At 36.8% G+C, this 21,285-nt stretch overlaps 1 protein-coding gene across 13 annotated transcripts; it reads right to left on the reverse strand.

Annotated features, from left to right (window-relative positions):
* Nucleotides 1–854: 854 nt before the first annotated feature.
* Nucleotides 855–21,245, reverse strand: LOC112156716 (poly(rC)-binding protein 3; the record flags this gene model as incomplete). Of its 13 annotated transcripts, none has more annotated exon segments than XM_036216116.1 (11): nt 855–4,326; nt 4,399–4,568; nt 7,353–7,408; nt 7,818–7,893; nt 9,889–9,930; nt 13,931–14,005; nt 16,328–16,456; nt 16,532–16,663; nt 20,912–21,028; nt 21,112–21,144; nt 21,222–21,245. In XM_036216116.1, coding segments are annotated over 11 exon segments (909 nt in total), but the record flags the coding sequence as incomplete, so codon positions are not given.
* Between the last annotated feature and the right edge of the window lie 40 nt (nt 21,246–21,285).

Here is a 21,285-nt window from a genome sequence, read left to right on the forward strand (position 1 = left end):
TTATACTTACCGACACTTTGAAATTAAAACCTATGGAATTACTCACAACTAATATACAGTAGATTTGCACACGGCAAATAAATCAATCCAAAATAATTAAAATATTCAACCCCTCCCCCTCAAAAAAAAAAAAAACTGCAATTCACAAAAACTGAAAAAAATCACTGTGGTCGTCCCTTTTTTCTTTTTTTTCCTTCTATCATAGCCACTTAAAAAGTAGTAGTTACAAAATAATAACTAATTACACGGCTCAAAATATCCTAATAATAAGCTAATACAGAAATAAATGAAATAAATAATTGCACATCGCACCCTATTATTGCATTACTTGCAGTTTGTTTCAAAGTTGTAGTATACTCAGGCATATACACAAATGTAAATACAGTTTTCAAACACTGAGTAACACATAAATACGGATGTTATTGAAATCACACTGCCATTACGTACACCTCCGTAGACCTGCTTTGGCGTCGGTATCGTACCAAACAACAAGACTTAACTCGTCAAATGAAGACGTCAGCGGCGCTAGAAACCATGTGTGTTCCAAGCCAACATTTCCCATGAACACCTGCACTAAAAACTGTAGTGGAGAAGCAAAGATGGCGGTCTTCACTGCGACTGCGTGTAGCTGGAAACAAACCCATCTCGGGTTTTAGCTAACTGACCGTAAAAGCAGGTTCGCCCAACGAAAGAAAATAGAAATTATAATTATTTCATCTTTTTCATTTGAAAAACATTCCCACCCAAGTACAAGCCATGACAAATAATAATAGTAATAATAATAAAAGCTTAGTTCACTGCTAACACAACTATCTGTTTACACCTAAATAGTAAGAATTATTGCGAATAATGACTGACGATGCATCCTTCAGTAGATTGAAACAGCATTTGGTCCATTTACATTATCACATTTATGCCATCAAAGTGCTTAAAAGTCACAAGAAGAGACATTTTGGAAACGGTTTTAGCAAAATGAGCTAGAATAAGCAAATAAAATGTTTACAGTCTGTCCGCCAACAAACGACGATCCCGCTAGAACCAAGCTAACCTAGCAAACGAGTATTAGCAAATACGGGAGATTGAACAGGAAGCTAAATTTATTAAAACTGACCAAGTGTATTAACTAATAAATGTTGCTAACTATTTCAAAATAAAGTAGCCAGTTTCTCCTACAGTTTATAATGTGGGCCAAAATTAGCACCATGCTAATTTAGCTAACGCCTGCTAGCAACAACAGACCTTGAGAAAAAAATTAAGTAATTTTTTTTTTCCCTGTATATTTTTAACTAAGATATATTTAAAATGTTCAAAGAAATACATCAATAATATTGGGTAGAAACAATTAAAGTAAATAACAAAAGCTAGCTGAGTTAGCATCATCATTTATATCTACTTTATAGGCTCTTGATGTTAATCAGCAGTGGAAGCAGTTTAAAAATATGTCAACTAAAAAGAATGTAACTAACCAAAAAAAAAAATTAAATATATCTTTTTTAAGACAAACAACTAATAAAATTGATAAATTGTTTATCTTTTTAGCAGCTAGCTAGCAGTTTAAAGAATTAGAGGAAATTTAGAGGAGTTTCATAAAAAAAAAAATAACATTTTTAAACTAAGAAAAAAGCCCATATTAAGGGGAAAAAAGCTTTAGATACAACTTGACAAAAATAGAAAAAAATGCTACAATAGCTAAAGTTGCTAAAGTAGGTAAGTAGCTAGCAATGTAAGTTTTAACTTACATACTTAACTTAACTTAACTTTAACTTACATACTTTAAGTTTTACTTTAACAAATGTTGCTAACTAAAAATAATACAACTAGTTTCATAGTTTAATAACCTGTGTGCCAAATTAGCACAATGCTAATTTAGCTAACACATGCTAGCAACTAAACAAAGCTTACAAGATAGACTACTTTTCATAAAAGTAAGTGGAAAAATGTGAATTTTTACGTCATATATTTTTACAGAAGGCTAAAATAAATGTCAAAAGTATACAGAAAAAAAATATTACTTTTGGCTCGAATCAGCTAAAGTTATAAATGAAAGCTAACTAAGTTAGCATCACTAGGGGTTGTTCCATCCGAGAGTGGCAGCAATTTCGAAAGATGTAAACAAAAAAATAATAGAAACATAAAAAAATGTGCCTTTTTTAAAAGATTAGCAAAAAAAATAATAACAGACAGGTTAAATTGTTTAGCTTTTTAGCTGCTAGCTAGCAGTGTAAAAAAAACGGGGAACATTTAGAAGTGTTTCTGTAAAAAAAATGCAAACACACAAAAAAAGAAAAAATGCCAATTTTTTAACTAATATTAAATCCTATGTAAACAAAAAAAAATGTACACAAAACTACAAATGTCAACAGGAGCTCTATGATAGCTAAGCTTGCTATAGTAGCTAATTAGTTAATGTATGTTTCCATCTACTGTTTTGCAAATCGGGCATTTATCACTAACATTAATAAACAAAGATTACGCACATTTAATCAATTTAAACAAAGTTTTTATAGTTTCTACAGATCGACTAGCTTTCGTCCACGAGGTTTAGCTAGGTTAGCTTAGTGCTAGCAGTTGCAAAGACAAACATAAAATCTGCGTTTTTTCAAATATCAGAGTACAAACAAAATATTTCACAAAATGTCAAACTCCACTTTTAAGCTAAGAACACGCTGCTCAGAATGTAACAAAAGTTGTGTTAGTAAAGAAACAGTAGGTTTCGTGTGACTGCAGAATGGTTCCGGGTTGGGTTGTAGCTAATGTGACTCAGCAGTAACATTCAACAGCTGTTTGCATGTGTCAACACTGAACTGAGCTCGACTGAGACTCGGAGAGGAGATGGTCCAAAACTTAGAGTGCATTCAAAACCAGTAAAAGCGGCTGAAGTACCGAAGCTCACCGAATATTAGTACCAATACAGCATAACCAACTTAGCTTACGTTTCATAATTACAGAACAAAAGTCATACCTGCGTCACTATACCATAGATAAATACAAGCTAGCTTAATGGAAAATCAGCAAGTACAGCTGTCATCCATCTTGTCCTTTTTTTTTTTTAAATTAAAACAATAAAGTCGTTGACATAGTATTAACAATAAAAAGACATTCAAACCTAAAGCGTCAAATCAAACGCATGACGATGAAAAAGAACATGACGAGATGAACAATCGTGAAAAGAGACTGAGTGGTCACGTCCGCCCAGGCCCTGTGGGTTCCCTCCAATGAACCCCTGAACATTCCTTGGCCCCAAAAATTACCATTCGGCTAAACGATTTTTTTTTTTTTTTTTTTTTTCTGTTACAGTTCGGCATCCTTCTCGTAAAGCCTTTTAGCTAAAAAAAATTTGACGTTAGAGAAGGAAGCCGAAGTTCGAACGCAAAACCCGGCTTGTAAGTCCGACCAATTCCCCGCGTCAGAGGCAGTCCAGAGTAAAGTGTTGAGTAGAGTCTATTGCATGAGCGCCGCGTAGTTGACTAATGAGCTAAATCGCATTAGTCCGTTATACAAAACAAATACAGTTAGTAAACAATCGTGAAAATTGTCCGTCAGTGTCTTCGCCACTGATTTTTCACTAATTCCCATTCATGCATCTAAGTACTAGATATTGGTGTTGAGAAGAGGAGGCTACGCTGGGAAGTTTCTTAGTCCGGGCAGGGAGTAGGACTAGACGTGATCGGTCAGGAATCCTGAAAAAGTCGACGGAAAGACGAAGGACCGCCGTCTACTCAAAAACACGCGACGATACGACACTGAAAACATGCAACGTTAGCAGAAATGTAAATGGAGGGAATGAACTCTAAAGAGGGAGCGACACCGTTGGCTCAGGAAGGTCGGAGACGAACATGCAAAGAAGGACAAAAGTATGGGATCGTTTGGCTACATCCCACCACACACGCCGCCGATAGCATCACCTAAATATCTACGCTCTACAAAAATGTTCAGTCTTTTTTTTTATACCTTAAATGTTCTATGACTCAGCACTGACAGAAAGCAACAGACAAAAGAAGATTAACACAAGTCGTTCCTAGTAAACATTCAACATGCTTCAACAGTTCTCTAAGAAAAGAAAATCTAATCAACAGAGAGTTTTGTTCCTGTTTTTTTTTTTCTCTGGATATAATTTTGGCTCTCGGAAATCGAAGCGAGCGCCAAGAACCCCCCGGGGTAAAGGAGGCGGTCAGGGTTTTCGGAGAGGCCAGAGTCCGAAAGGCTTCGTCAGGGTTGTCTGCGGTGGTCAGTCATTGAAAAGGGCCAAACGGAGGAGCCAGTCAGGGATCTCAGGATGTGGTCATGGATGACGGGTCGTTCCACATAGCCGCCACGTCTCTAAACCTGGTGGAAGAACACGGGGAGATCAGCGGCAGCCTCTCAACACCTGCTTTTGATGACTCATCGAGACCCCACCTTGCGTTGATGAGGTACTGAGCCAGGCTGATGTTGGCGGGGGTCCCTGTGATGGTAATCTGGCGCTCCGATGACCCTTCCATGGCGTTAGCAATTTTGATCTGCGCCCCAGACATCTGACGGATCTCGTTGATTTTGGTTCCCTGGCGTCCGATTATGCAGCCTATTAGCTGGGAAGAAAACGGGGGGCGGGACTTAGGATAGCGTGACCACTTGAGAAAGACGAGACATCAAAGAGTGTCTTAGTTTGGGTCAAACACCTATGGCAAGAGTCTTTATGAATGTATTAATAACCCTAGAGAAATAACGCACACCCTTTGACCAGCTGTAACTTTTCGACCCAATACGCGATATATAGCATAACAACACAATCCCACAATTCAACAGGATCGGCTGATTTACTTTAATTTCATAAAAACGTAACAATCGTAAAGTGTTGCATGTCGGTGCGAAGCTGCTTTTCTACCCTTCAGAATTATGCTTATTCCATAGATGGCTAACGAGTTACGCTAGTTCAGAGAGTTTGTGCTAGTTTGTATCCACTGGCGATAGCTTAGCTTTAGCTCCAGAGTAAACAGTTTTTATTCAATCAAAGTCAATGAGCTAGAGAGAAAAATGGAGATTGCGCCATTAGTTGCATAACGTTAATAATCTGTTGCAACTCGGTGAAAAGCCGCTTATCTCCATGGCAGAATGTGTTGAATTCGTAAAGTGTTAAAGCACGTCCAAAAGCGTGTGCTACTTAGATGTCGGAATGTTTGAGTTAGCTGTTAGCTTTAGCTACACCGTTTACATTCTTTTGACTTCCGTAACTCTTCAACCGTTTATGCAACTAATGTCATTCCAACGGTTTCTGAAGCGGATACGGCATACCCACCCATCAAAAACAGTAAGTTTACATTAATGTGAAATGCAGTTCACTACTGTCAAAGTGTTGCTTGTCAAAAGCTGCTTTTCTCCGCTTCAGCATCTGTTGGTGTTACATTAATAGCAACAACGGATGAAGAGTTACGGTAGCTAATGCTAAGCTCTCGCAGCTTGAACACCCTCTTCCAACTACCGGAACTCTTCCACCGTTTATACTATTTGCGTAATTCTAACAGATTCTTAAACAGATTCTTAAAGTGTTGCTTATGGGCTCAAAACACCTTTTTTCCTTATCAGAAGCAGTTGGTTTACGTCTAGTGTAAGGTGTTGCATATCAACGAAAAGCTGCTTTTCTCCACTTCAGAATCCGTTGGAATTACATCAATTTTGTAAACGGTTGAAGAGTCACGGTAGTCAAAAGAATGTCAACAATGGAGCTAAAACGCTGGTATTAATCCTTTAGCATCGTAGCTATTGCTGGCAAACAGGAACTAACGGCATTCAAATTACCATAAGTCTTTGCTTAGGCTATTAACGTAATTTCAACAAATTTTAAAGCGGAGAGAAGTTGATTGGAGAAGCTGCTTCTTTTCTGGATTAGAAACAATTGTTACTCCTTCTGATGTGGAGAAAAGCAGCTTTCTACTTTTCTTAGCTTCAGAATCCATTGGAATCAGGTCAATTGCGTCAACAGTTGAAGAGTCACAGCAGTAAAAATAATGTAAAACTGTGTTAAAGGATCAAACCTTTCGTGGCATTTAACAAGTTATTCTTGAGTTTTTACGCCTTTATTTGGACAGATTTGAATGATAACTGACCATCGTAGCCATGGTTTTGGTCTAAAGACTATAATTAGTCTTGAACCCGTTGATTTTCATTGCATAACTATTGAACTTTTGACCCATTAACGACTTCTCTAACCAAGAAAAGCAGCTTTACTTTGATATAAAAAACATTACAGTAGTAAAGTGTTCACACAATCGATGTAAACCGTCTGTTTCTGATTTAGAGGAAAGCAGCTTTCCACTTTTCTTAGCTGCAGAATCCATTGGAATCAGGTTTATTGTTTAATTGTTTACACAATGAACCCAATTTCAATGGATTGTGACATGGAGAAAAATGGAAAGCTACTTTTCTCCGCATCAGAAACTATAGATTTATGATGATTGTGTGAACACTTTACTACTATAATGTGTTTCATATTGATGTAAATCTACTTTTCCTGGTTAGAGAAGTCATTAGTTGCATCAACGGTTGAATAGTTACTCAATGAATATCAACGGGTTCAAGACTAATTGAAGTCTTTTAAGCAAGACTTTGACTATAGTGGTTAGTTATGATTTTAATTTATCTAAACAAAGACATAAAACTCAAGAATAAAGTGTGAAATGTCACCAAAGTTTTGACCCTTTAACCATTTTAATATTCTTTTGTCTGTTGTAACTCTTTAATTGTTTACGCAATGAACCTAATTCCAATGGATTGTGACACGGAGAAAAGTGGAAAGCTGCTTTTCTCCGCATCAGAAACAAAAAGTTTACGATGATTGTGTGAACACTTTACTACTGTAATGTGTTTCATATTGATGTAAATCTACTTTTCTTGGTTAGAGAAGTCGTTAGTTGCATCAATGGTTGAATAGTTACTCAATGAACGTCAACGGGTTCAAGACTAATTATAGTCTTTTGACTAAGACCATGGCTACAACGGTTAGTTATCATTCAAATCTGTCTAAACAAAGACATAGAACTCAAGAATAAAGTGTTAAATGTCACGACAATCACACACAACCAATTATAGATTTGTGTTCAAGTCTTTCTGAAGAGCAGCTTTGCCGGTTGATGTTTTTTTTTGCAGTGGAACGCTTGCAAAATCAAACTGTCGACTAGGCAGAACCGGCGACAACAATAATCTTTTATACCGCATCAGCTTCAGGAAAAAAAGAAAAAGCCTACGATAATACAGGGACTGCCAGGTTTTAAGTGATAAATGCCTCATTTGAAATGAGCGATTTGCAGGTTTTTTCCATCCCTAAAAGTGCATTGTCGGACGTTTTTTTTTTTGCACACGGTGACAAATGTACTCACATCATTGGGAATGGTGAGTTCATGAGTACTGGCCTGGTTACTGGCATCCAGACCTGCTGCTGAGCACAGAGAGCAGACAAAAAGGAGACGGGAAGGGAAGGCAGAAGAGACAGAGTTTGGCACGTTGAAGGAACTCGGTGTCACCGAAAAAAAACAAAAAAAACAAGGCCCGCGCTGAGTAAAACATCATCTATACGAAATCATCTCTTTAACTCGTAAGGACAAACAAACAAACAAAAAATGGAGGCTATGGGACACCAGAAAACAATAGAAACACCGACTAGAGCAGACCACCAGCAGGCCATGTCAATGCCAATGCACCACACAGACCAGAAGGACCAGAAGAAGAAGAGAAAGGACAGAGAGAGAAGAAAGAGGAGGAAGAGAATGTGTTTTCGTCTCTACAGGTACGAACGAGAGAAGGATCTTTGGCGAAGAGGGTCATCGTGTAAGGTGGGTACGTACCGGGGAAGGCAGGGGTGGTCTGTCCGAGGGGGGTAAAGGGGGTTTGCTGCATAGCCAACTGGTGAAGCTTGCTCAACTGCTGAGGGGGGGAGGAGGAGGACAGCAAAACCTATGAGGTCATCGTTAAAAACACACACTCCGCTCGCACACGCACGCACACACAGAGGTCTGTCCGAAAAGAGTGAAAGAGAGGATCTGAGGAGAAGTAACGACACAGAGAGGTGAAGGAGGAAATAAAGAGACAGAAGAGACGGGAGAGAGGACGCTCAGCGGGGACTTGGCCTGACGAGAACATCTCTGGTAGTTCCTGAATGTCCCCTGACCCCGCCCACTTTTAGGAATATTCAAACGGTTGTGTTGTTGCTAACTCATCTCTGATACTACGTTCACACTGGAGATGTGATGCACGTGTTCACAGAGGACTGTCGAGGGTGTGTACTCACAGTTGGAAGTCACTTGTTGCAAAAAATTTCAAACGGTGTAAATTTCGCTAATATTTTCATTCACAGTTTCCGATAAATGAAGGATTTGGTGTAAAAAAAAAACGTTTTTGTAAAATGTTTTTAGAATCTGGTGCGCATGAGATAGTAGTAAGAAAATAAATATTTCGAACTCTAATTTTTACTTCAATGTCCATTTAGACCACGTGTTTCATCTCAGCTATCAGCTTCAGCTACATTTTTAGCTATCAGCTTCAGCATTTTTAACAATCAACTTCAGCATTTTCTGTTATCAGCTTCAGCATTTTTAACCATTTGCATCACAATTTTCCGCTATAAACTTCAGCATTTTTAGCTATCAGCTTCAGCATTTTCTGTTATCAGCTTCAGCATTTTTAGCTATTTGCATCAGAATTTTCCGCTATAAACTTCAGCATTTTTAGCTATTAGCTTTAGCATTTTCAGTTATCAACTTCAGCTACATTTTTAGCTATCAGCTTCAGCATTTTTAGCTATATGCTGCAGCGTTTTTAGGAATCAGCTTCAGCCTTTTCAGTTATCAGCTTCAGCATTTTTAGCTATTAGCTTTAGCATTTTCAGTTATCAATTTCAGCTACATTTTTAGCTATCAGCTTCAGCATTTTAGCTATATGCTTTCAGGGTTTTTAGCTCTCAGTTTTAACATTTTTAGCATCAGCACTAGCATCTTCAGTGAACAAATTCAGCTTACAGCATTCAGTCCAGCATTATTGCAGGTAATTCTATATATTTAGTTCATAATTATGTTAAAAAGTTACACTTTTAAAGTTTTAAAAATGTAGTTTTTAGAATCATATGAACATTCAACAACGTCTGTTTGTGACTCCACTGTGGTCTGATGATGAAAATGTGGAAAGTTTATTGAACAATCACATTAAAACACTTTTTTGGGGGCAAAAATTATTAAACCGTAATGGACTGTGGTCTGTATTCGCTAATGTAAAGAGCATCGATGCACACTAATTTTTCCCAAAGACTTCTAGGAAATTCGTAGGGCACTCGATTTTGGAATTGTCTATCCAGACAGCACCACAGAATGGTGAACACACTATACAGTGAGTAGTGAAGGAATTCAGACACAGGTTAAATGATTCAACACTTTGCTAGCATGCTAATGCTAACGTTTTTTTTAGCTACATGAATACATAAGCTTTATTTAATTTTCTAAAATCATTTTTTGAATTTGCTACTTATTAGCAAAACATGCTAACAGCTCGTTAGTAAACAAGACGATGTGTTGGAAAATTGTTGTCGTAATGCTAAGCTACCAAATGGAGCTCGTTTATCAGCATTTGTGATTTTTGATGAGTTAGTGAAACTTAAATGCGTGAAATGTGTTTTTTTTTTTTAAATATCTGTAAAAAAAGTCTTCAGGCCAAGCCCCGTGAGGTTCGATGAGAAGCGACAGGAAGGCTAAAGAAGCAGAAAAGTTAGAAAAATTACAGATCAGAGAATAAAAAGCGGTATTAATATTAACAGTTAATATTAATAAGGGTGAATGTAAAGAGAGAGAAAAAGGAAAAAACTGTGGATGCAGCGAGACAGACTGAAGGAGTGTGCATTGTTGACTGCCCCATGGGATTAGCACTCACATCTGGATGTGGGATGGCGTACTGTCCTTGTATGGTATAAGCCTGAAACCACAAGAACAGCTTATTATCATCGTGTATCAACCCAACAAATGTACTGTCAATGTACTACAGTATTTACAAATTAGCAAAAACTAATGTTCTAACAATAACAAATGATTTCTACAGCTCTAGCAAGTTCTGAACCTTTATTTAATCATCAAAAGTGTTATATAAACGGGAGTCAAACTCTGTCATGTTCTCCCTCTATTCATCAATCAGATCCAGTTGAACTAAACCAATAAGGGACAGCTCAAACAGCGGGACGGTGACGGGGAACGGTGAGGAGAGAACCAGAGGAGCGACCCTGAGAGGAGTGATGTGATTGGTCCTGTTGGATGTGTGGTTATTGAGGCCACACAGGTCAGAACTGAGCGAAATTTCATTTTATCCTTGCAAAGACAGCAGAAGACGTGTGGAAGGCATTAAAAAAAGACTGGTATCTGGTTTTCTTTAGTCTTAAAGCTGTTTTTAAATGAGTTACTACATGGCTGTTTGTGTTATTTTCAATTTGGAATTCATTAAAACAGTTAAATATTATAGGCTACTCGACTAAAACATAGCTTTTAAACATAATGTATTTTTGTAAAACTGTGCATTACTGACACAATTCAGAATAAAATTGTTTTCTGCAATTGTTGTATTTTGTCTGTTTAAAACTCACTATTTTAAGCCTTCTCTCTGCTGATTGGTTGCTTCTGGGTCGCCTGCAAAGGGGCGGTTCTTATCTGCTAGCTACCAGGTGAATATGCTACATTTAATTTAATGTGCAATTGAAATGCTATTATGTGGTTACGAAATAATTCGATGAGTAAATAAAATGCTAGCTTGTGGCTGCGAAATAATCTAACGTGCAAATGAAATGCTAGTTTGTCGTTACGAAATAACTTAACATGAAATTGAAATGCTAGCTTGTGGCTGCGAAATAACTTAACAAGCAAATGTAATGATAGTTTGTAGCTACGAAAGAAATTTAACGTGCTAACAAAATGCTAGCTTGTGGCTATGAAATAAGCTAACGTGCTAACAAAATGCTAGCTTGAGGATACAAAATAATTTAATGTGCTAACAAAATGCTAGTTTGTGGCTATGAAATAAGCTAACGTGCTAACAAAATGCTAGTTTTTTTTTTGGCTACAAAATAAGCTAACGTGCTAACAAAATGCTAGTTTGTGGCTACAAAATAAGCTAACGTGCTAACGAAATGCTAGTTTGTGGCTATGAAATAAGCTAACGTGCTAACAAAATGCTAGTTTTTTTTTGGCTACAAAATAAGCTAACGTGCTAACAAAATACTAGTTTGCGGCTACGAAATAATCTAACGTGCTAACAAAATGCTAGTTTGTGGCTACAAAATAAGCTAACGTGCTAACGAAATGCTAGTTTGTGGCTACGAAATAATCTAACGTGCTAACAAAATGCTTGTTTGTGGCTATGAAATAAGCTAACATGCTAACAAAATGCTAGTGTGTGGCTAAAAACTACAAAAAAATTGTAACAAAAAAAATTAGGCTCCTTATTTATCATATTGACCTCTACGTAGTTTGTTGGGTAAGAAAGTGTGATTACATTTTATTTGAGGCTAGGAATGAGCAGCAAAGGGGCGGGGCTTGTTTGGTAGCTTCCAAGTGCATGTGCTAAATTTTTATGCGAAATTTTCAAATAGTGTTTGGTCAAAATGTGTACATTTATCGAGCTTATCTGATGATACTACATAAAAAATAAATATATCAAAGCTACAAAATTATTAAATTTTGAAAAAAAAAAAGCTAGTTCTTAACTACGAAATAATTATAAATTGCAACAAAAAAGGCTCCTAATTTATCATATAGACTTCTTTGTAGTCTGTTAGGTAAAAAACTGTTATTTAATTATATTTGATCTTGGGAATCAGCAAAGGGGCGGGACTTGTTTGCTAGCTACCAATTAAACGCGCTAAATTTTTAAACAAATTCTTCAAGTTGTTTTTGGCCAAGTTGTGTAGATTTACAGAGTCCGTCTGCTAAAATTAAACAAAAGTAATTCAACTGTAGCTACAAATCATTCAAATGTGGTAAAAAAAAGCTAATATTTTGGCTAAGAGAAAATTAAAAATTGCAAAAAAATAGCCTACTAATTAACCACATTAAGTCATTTTTAGCTCATAGTTTAATAAAAATGAGTAAAGTTACATGATGAGCTCAGACAGAATGACACTTTAACATAAAGCTGAGAATGAGCTACAAATGTATCCTGAAAATTCTTGAATTGCAGAAACAATTTCTGAAAGACAAATTTTAAGGATATAGAATGTCCGGTTGCTTTATTCACAAAACTGTGATTGATTTATTTACCAAAATGTTTAGGGACAGCACAAACGTCATTATTGGTATTTTGTGCCATTGAATTAGCATTCTGTTCCCACATTTTAACCATTTCGTGGCCACACATGATCATTTTGGTCACATGATTACGTGATGTATGCGTTTCATTCATACAGTTTAACTATTAATAAATCAATATTTTTTAGTATTATGTTAATACAATTTAACTATTTAACGGCCAAATGAAAATATTTTATAATAACTTTTTTGTCACAAGTTAGTATTTGGTTTGTACACTTTCTTTGCCTGAAATTAATATTTTATTTATATAAGCAAACAGTTTCGTAGCCACAAATGAATACTGTGTTCATATGATTTTACTGTTTTGTTTGCGCAATTTAACTAATGACCACGAAATAGTATGTTATTCCTACAATTTCCTTATCATCAGTGTGGCCATTACTTTCAATTATTTTATATAAAAAAGTAGATGCTAGTAATCTATACGTGTCAGTATTAGTAGAACCTTTATGCTACGTTCACACCAGGCTCAGAAACGTGTGTTCAAACAGGCACTTTCAACAAAAACGCGTTTCGAGTTTCCGAATTCAAAAGTTTTGTGTTCACATGTCGCTACGCAGGTTTATATCCGTTTTCTGGCTCTTTGAATGTACGAATCGAACGCGTGTTGAAAGTTAAACAAGTTCAACTTTGACTAATCAGAGTCTCAGATTTGTTAGCATCGTATTGGTAGCGTTCTCTTCATAATCATGAAGGAGAAATTCACAAAAAGGAACGATTCTAAAGTTAGCTAATGTTAGCTGAAACCAGCGCTTGCTAGCCACGCAGATTCAACAAATTTTTAAATAAAGAAACAGAACTTTTTACTGTAAAAGGTTTGAGGTTGGATCTCTGAAGTAACTTTTACAGGTAAATTTTAGGTTTTTCTAGCATTTGAAAGTGCTAGCTAATTGTTAGCAACAAGAATATATAATAGTTTATTTAGCGAAGCCAAACCTGGAAATAAATATTTTTTGGTTTGTGACATTTTGAGTGTTACGTTTGGTGTAAACGTAGCAGAACAGCAACTTGATTCTTTAAATCCTCCTATTTAGCATTTTTCTTTTTGGCTAATGACCTTGTTGGCTCCAGTAGGATTTTGTTGAAACCGTTGACTGTATTTGAGAACTGGACCGACTGAGTGTGACATCACCCAAAGAAAATGGTCCGGATCCGTCGAAACAAAGTCAATTCAGTCCATGATACGGACGCCGCCATGTTGGAACCAGACATCGTCAGTAGGCAGTGATTGGTCTGAGTCGATGTTTCCATGGCAACCACTCAGAAGCTGTCAGTCAAACATCTCAATAAATAATAGCCGTTTACTTTTCTATGGGATTTAGGTTTCTCGGAACCAGCGCGTACTTCCAGTCCAGTCCAGTCCTCACATACTGTCAGTGGTTGAAACCAAGACCTCTGATTGAACGTCTATACCTCAGTTCTGGTTTGAGTGGCTGGGAGTGATGGATGCCATAAACATCCGTGACGTTTCATGCTAGCCCAGAGGGGGGAGGGGGGTAAGGAGGGAGTGAGGAGAGGGGGGAAGAGTGAGTAAAACCTGGTGCGACACTAACAGGCAGTGGCTGGTGCTGCAGTAAGAGGCTGAGGTTGGCTGTGGACGCCCCCAGTGGGTCTGCTCTTACCTGGCCACCTGAAAAAATGACAGGGGTGGAGGCAGGCTTGGGGCGGTAGGGGATGGTGGCACCTTTCGGTGGGGACTGAGGAGAGCAGAGGAGGAGAGAGTGGGGGAGAGGGAGAAAGGGGGGGTAAGAAGTGTTAGAGAAGTAGAGAAGAAGAGAAGAAAGAAGTCGCATCAAGTGAGGCCAGAAGGGGGCGGTGCCTTGGGGAGGACGACCTGTGACACTCAGACAGAAGTGCTCTTCACTGTGCGGTCATGCTGACACAGAATGTCCAAATCGGTGCACAACTGAACTCGGATTTACCTGGAACACCACTTTCAACTGGATAATGATGACTCAAAACATTTTAAGATCTCTCCTACTTCTTTTTTTTTTTTTTTTCTGGAGTCCGTTCTCTGGAGACTTACAGTCAGGTCACAAAAGTCCTAGAATCCATGGCTGCTGCCATCATGAAGGCCCAATGGAGAAATGGCTGTGCAGACATTTGAAATTAATGATGGAAGAAGAAGAAGAAAGACACCAAAATGGAGCAAAGCTCAATGACTGAAAGCAGCAATCTCACTGGATCAAAAGAAAACAGTTTAGCCAAATTCTGCTCAAAGAGTGTTTAAAAAATGTAACATGTAATGTTCCTCGGGAATTTACCAAACTGTCTTCTGTTAACCAAAACTTAATTCATTTCAAATTGTTAAATTGGATCACCTGATTGTTGAAATTCACAAAAACAGACTCTAAAGTTAGCTAACGTTAGCTAAAACCAGCGTTTGCCTTCAACGCTAGCAACTTAGATTCAATACAGTTTAAAGAAAGAAACAGAACTTCCAACAGCTAAAAGTTTGACGTTGGATCTCTGATCTGATAATAATGAAACAATATTAAATTAATAAACAGCTACATTTTAATTTAGCTTGCGTTTGAAGTTAATAGCTAATTGCTAGCACCAAGAATTTATAGTATTTTACTTAGCAAAGCTAAATCAGAAAAAACAAATACTTGTGAACCTGTTTAATATGTTCCAAAAAACAACTTTACAATAAATTCTAATCTTGAATTGTTATTGGTCAATGCTGCTACTTTGTTAGCCATTGCTAATAGGCATTGTTAGCAATACAGATTTCAACTAAGTTCAAGAAAATACTCTTACTGAAAGGAAAAATGCACAATAGTGTTTAATTAATTAAAATAAAATTACTTTATATGTAGAGTAATTTTACTACCAGATGTTAATAAAATACAACTAGAAATAGACTTCCTTTTGATGAAACTATTATTCACATTACTATAAGGGATGTTGAGTTGTATTTTTTAAAGAATTTAAAAATACTTTACTTACATACAAGAAATATCACAGAAATTTAACATTTTAAAAATGCAATGATGCTTAAAGCCACACAAACAGCAAGCACTCATTTTTAACTGTCAACAATGGGATCTTAAGTGTGTAGAAAGTCAAACAATGTTTATCTTGAGGTCTAATAAATTTACGTCTTTCAAGTGAAACATGGAAATGTGTCATGTACACATTGACACATTTGTACAATCATTAATACATGTAGAAAACGTTGTAGAAAAATACTGCAAGATTTCTAATGTAAATTAATTGAATAAAATATATATATACAACCAACTCAGAATTGAGTTTGTGAATACCCTTTAAGCATTTTTAAATACTTGTCAGCGTTAAATTATCCAGAGAAAATCTGTACTAAGCTCACTGTTGAGCGTTGAGGGTGACCTGATGGTTGATTTGGAATAGTATCTCAAAGTTTTCTCAAAAGCACCTTAAAATTGTCTCAGAAGTATCTTAAAATAGTCTTGAAATGGTCTCAAATAGCCTCAAAAGTATCTTAAAACAGTCTCAAAAGTGTCTAAAATTTGTCTCAAAAGTCTCTTAAGATAGTCTCAAAAGTGTCTTGAAATTGTCCCAAAATAGTCTCAAAAGTGTCTTAAAATGGTCTCAAAAGTATCTTGAAATTGTCCCAAAATAGTCTCAAAGTATCTTAAAATGGTCTTAAAATTGTCTGTAAATAGTCTCAAAAGTGTCTTAACATGGCCTAAAAATGATCTTAAAATAGTCTCAAAAGTGTCTTCAAATGGTCTAAGAAGTATCTTAAAATAGTCTTAAGATAATCTCAAGATATTTTCAAAACTGTCTTAAAATGGTCTCAAAAGTGTCTTAAAATAGTCTTAAAATTGTCTCAAAATTAGAATTAAAGTTGTCTTTAAATGAACTTAAAAGGATCTTAAAACAGTCTCAAAAGCATCTATAAATTGTCTCAATATTAAAAAAAAAAAAATCAAACATTTTTTTCTAATAGTTTTATTTGAATGACATCATCGTCTGAACAAAAGTGAGATGTGATTTTTGTGGTGTCTATCCCGCCCCCTTCCCCATCGTACCTCCAGCATCACCACACATATCTGTTTGACACACTGGATAATGGCCTCGGGGGCCCCGGAGATGGTCACCGCCCGCTCAGTGGAGTTGGGGAGCATGTCACCAGCCACCTGGACCTGGGCTCCTGTAGACTGAAGTAAACCACAAAGATTCACTGTGAAACCACTTCACAGGGAGTAAAGGCGGGGACAAACATGGCTGCCGACCTCTCGCATTTCTTTGATTTTGGAGCCTCCTTTCCCGATGAGGGAGCCACACTGGCTGGCGGGGACGACAAGCCTCAGGGTCACTGGGGGTTTACTGGTGGCCGGACTGTTGCTCATGGAATTGATGATATCCTGCAGCGCGTGGGGATGAGATGGGGGCGGGGACAGAGTTTCATCAGGTAAAAGGCTTCATTCATTTTTCTAATTTGTGCCTCCTCGTCTCCTCGCTGCACCGTCCTCCTGCCTGTGACCCGGAAATCAATCTCAGCAAAAAATGTTTTGAAGGGTATTTTAATTCTGAGAGTGCAACTGGAGGAGAGAGGAGGAGGCGGGAGGAGCAGTGAGGAGGAGCATGGGAGCACACCCTCTGCTGAGAGGAGTTTAGGCACCTCGGTGACTGAAGGGGGAGGGGCTGTTTTCACTTCTCAACCGCTTAAGGTTTTCAGTCCATGACATAAATATGTGATGTCAACAGTGACAAATTATTTTCAAAATTTATCTTACTTCACGTTTGTGCAACAATTTTTCGCTCCCCATGTACTAAAAACTCAACAAAACTGGCAAAATCCCAGCTCCCGGTAAGAATACATTTTTATATAGAGAACAACCCCTCCCCCGAAACAGAGATGACATCACAGCCTGAAAAACTGTCAAAAAAATGAATGGGGCAAAAATTTCTTATGGGGCGCAAAAATGTTCAAATCCAATCAAAACACACTTTTTGCAGTTATTATGGGATGGCCGCAGAACCTACAGCTTAGCAGACATTTTGTGACGTGTAAAATTTGGCGATTTTCAAATTTAAAAAAGTTTTGTTTGAGCAAAGTTTCACACAGATGTCATTAGGTCTAGTTGTTATTTTTTCATTGTCTCGGGAAGAAGCCGCCATCTTAAATTTAAAAATAAAAACACTTTTAGTGCTTTCTACAAGTTTAAACCTCCTCCCAACGCTTCAGTCATCATTTTCAAGCTAATTGAGAAAAAATGTTGAATTAGTAGAATTAGTAGAAATTGAACAGAGTTAGCGTGGCAAGCTAGCAAAAGCAGCTTTCCTCTGTTACTCTCACATTTTTAACTGGAGTATTGTAATAATTGAATGCATACATCCCTGGTTCAAGCTGAACAAAATGATACCACACATTATATGACTATATTAAAAATATGGGCGTAGTTAACAAAAAACCTCCGTTGCTAAGGAAATCCAAAAATTTACTTTTGCCAATTCTTTTAAAAATTGCATATATCTATTCGTCATCCCCAGCCGACCCAAACTTACTATGGTTGCTATGGAGATATAACCAATAGAAAAGCCACCATTTTGGAAAAAGTGTTTCTTTTTTCCATGAAATTGTCATGGGCAGCTTTGAGTGAATGTGTGGCTCAGCCAGTGACATATATGCATATTTTTCACCTATAAACAGCACGTACAGGTGGTACTAAGGCATTTATACTAAAGACGATGTGAGAAGCTTGTTTTGAGTTGTTTATAAAATATGTTGTTTTTTTAACGACTGAGATTAGCTTTTAAAGTAACGATAAAAAATGAATAGAAAACAAACTAAAATGAAAACTTTTATTATGGCAAAACATGATCACACAACTCTTTTTAAATTTCGGAGTTGCAACAATGAAAACTTTTATTTACCAAAGATGTGTTTGTTGGACAGGTTTATGTTTTAGCCTGGTGTGGATTGAAAAATTGGTATTCCGCAGGAACTGAAAGGTCCCCATAAATGTAATACTCAAATGAATTGGTCACATCCATTAATGCAAAATGGATTTTACTTTGTCAAAATGCAGCACAGGAAAGCTTCTTCAGCTTCTGTCACTAAAATGTGACTTTTGGCAACAAGCAGCAAACACACTTTGGATCAGAGGAGCTGCCAAAACAGCAAATAGTGAAGATGGACACCCTTTTTCACTCACACAGACTTTGTGTTGTCAATACAAAACAGTGTAGAATGAAAATGCATCCTAAGCTAAATTCATCTATACGTCTTTAAGAGTTGTGGTAATGGTGCACCTAATTGCTGGTTGCTAATGAAAATTAAAAAAAAAATTTTTGACTTAAAAAATTGCTTCACATATTTATCAGTACGAGACATAAAAATATTGTGTTGGTGTCAATTATTGACAGCAACCGACATTAACTTTTCACCACATGATTTTAGTTTCAAAAACAGTAGTTTTATCAACTTTTTGAAAAGTATTAACTTGTGCCTCCTTCAACAAAGAAATATGATATAACCAAAAAATGAGGACCAACCAGCAAAAATAGACTTAAATACTAAAGATTTGCCGCATGTAAACACTGGTTGCTAAGGAAAATTTGAAAGTTTAGTTTGACGTACAAACTCAAAAATTGCTACACATATTTATTATATCAAGTCTTATAAAAAATTGTATGGTTGCTACGGTCTATCCTGTTGTAAAGGACCACCATTTTGAACCAACATCTCCCTCCAACTTGTTATAGTACAATCCAGCACAGTACTTTTAGTACATTTTTCATTAGCATTAACTTTGTTTGTAAAAGATTTGCGACTCCTTCAACAAGAAAATAATCAATAACTAACAAATGAGGACCAGTCACGAAACAAAGTAAATATGTGTTAATAGCGAATATAAACACTGGTTGCTAAGGAAAATTAGAAAATGTAGACTGACATACAAAATCAAAAGTTGCGACGCATATTTATCAGGCAGAGTTGTGTAAAAAAATGTATGGTTGCTATGATCTATTTTAATGTCAGAGGCCACAAGTTTGACCCAACCCCCACTTCCCCTTTCGATTCTGTAATTCAACACAGGACGTTTGGTAAATTTTACATTAGCATTGACTTTGATTGTGAAAAGTATGTGACTCCTTCAACAAGAAAATATGCTATAACTAAAAAATGAGGACTAGTCAGCAAAAAAAACTAAATATGTGGTAATAGTGAATATAAACACTGGTTGCTAAGGAAAATTAGAAAATGTAGATTGTCATAAAAACTCAAAAATTGCTACACATATTTATCAGGCAGAGTCAAACAAAAAACTGAATGGTTGCTATGGTCTATCTTCTTGTCAAAGGCCACAAGTTTGACCCAACCCCCACTTCCCCTTTCGATTCTTTAATTTAAAACAGAATGTTTGGTAAATTTTTCATTAGCATTAACTTTGATTGTAAAAAATATGTGACTCCTTCAACAAGGAAATAGGCTATAACTAAAAAATGAGGACTAGTTAGCAAAAAAACTAAATATGTGGTAATAGTGAATATAAACACTGGTTGCTAAGGAAAATTAGAGAATGTAGATTGACATACAAACTCAAAAATTGCTGCACATATTTATCAGACAGAGTCAAACAAAAAACTAAATGGTTGCTATGGTCTATCTTCTCGTCAGAGGCCACAAGTTTGACCCACCCCCCACTTAACTTCTTGATTCTACAATCCAACACAGTACTTTTGGTAATTTTTTCATTAGCATTAATTTTGTTTGTTAACATGTTTGTGGCACATTCAACAAGGAAATAAGCTTTAATTACAAAAAAAGGGAGAGAACAACCAAGAAAAACTATAAAGGCTAAATTAGTGGTAATAAAGTATGTCAACACTGGTTGCTAAGGAAATTAGAAACTTAGTTGGACATACATACTCAAAAATTGCTACACAAATTTGTCAGTAAGAGAGATTTAAACATTTGTATGGTTGCTATGGTCTATCCTATTGTTAAAGACCATTATTTTAAAACCAGCACTACTTGATTTTAGTGTCAAACACAGTCACTTTAGTAGTTTTTTTGGACAAGTATCAACAATTTTTTTGGTGAAAACTAAAAGACATAACTCAGAAAAAATGAGTAAATCTCAACTTTTTTACTTTTCTTAAAAAAAAATTAAAACTTAAAAGTTGGTTTTAATGGAAATTTTCCAATGGTACCTGTCTGTAAAATTCACTTTTGGTACTTCTATGCGTTTTTGTTACAGAAGATTCCTTCAGAATGACAAAGTCTCCAAAGCCATTAGTCTGTTTTCTGCTTTGTCATGCAGAAACAGCTGGAAGAACCCAGACCTGGCGTCCACATCCAAAACAAAAATAAATAAATAAAATACAAAACAGTACTGGCCCACTTTCAGAGGGTGCTGCAAGGTTACATCAGCACATTTCTGTCCTACATAACGTGGCCAAGCCTGCTTTTGAATTCCATCTGGACACGAGCCACGCCGCCGATGAAGCAGGCCAGTGGCACAGTAATACTGAGTACTTTCCCTTCAGTACTGGGACCTTCTACTGCCACCATCTGACAGGTCCCTGCTACACTTCAATAAGAGGCTATTCAAAGGACCATCAAACAATCAAAAATCTGTTTGTGGGTTCTATGTCACAGCTACCTCTTCGAACTTGTAGGCTATCATGGCGAAGGCCTTAAAGATGGCGTCCGTCGGCCCGGTGATGGTGACTATCCGCTCGGGACAGTTACCCTCTGAGATGTTGATGCGGGCGCCGCTCTGTCACCCAAACAAACGGCGGGAAAACATTTATAGACAATCAAAGTCAATCATTTTTGAAAAATGTCAAGAGTTTGTCTCACGTCTTCCCGCATTTTCTTCACCGTCTCCCCTTTCTGGAAGACAAAAACGACACGTAAAGACACGTAATTTCTGTATCGCAATCTTTTATGCTTAGTTTTTTGATAAATACCTTTCCGATGATGCTTCCCACCTCCTGCAGGTAAACCAGTAAAGATCAGTGAGTTTTTGACAGA

The sequence above is a fragment of the Oryzias melastigma genome, linkage group LG2 (assembly GCF_002922805.2).
Source record: "Oryzias melastigma strain HK-1 linkage group LG2, ASM292280v2, whole genome shotgun sequence".
Classification (NCBI taxonomy): Eukaryota; Metazoa; Chordata; class Actinopteri; order Beloniformes; family Adrianichthyidae; genus Oryzias; species Oryzias melastigma.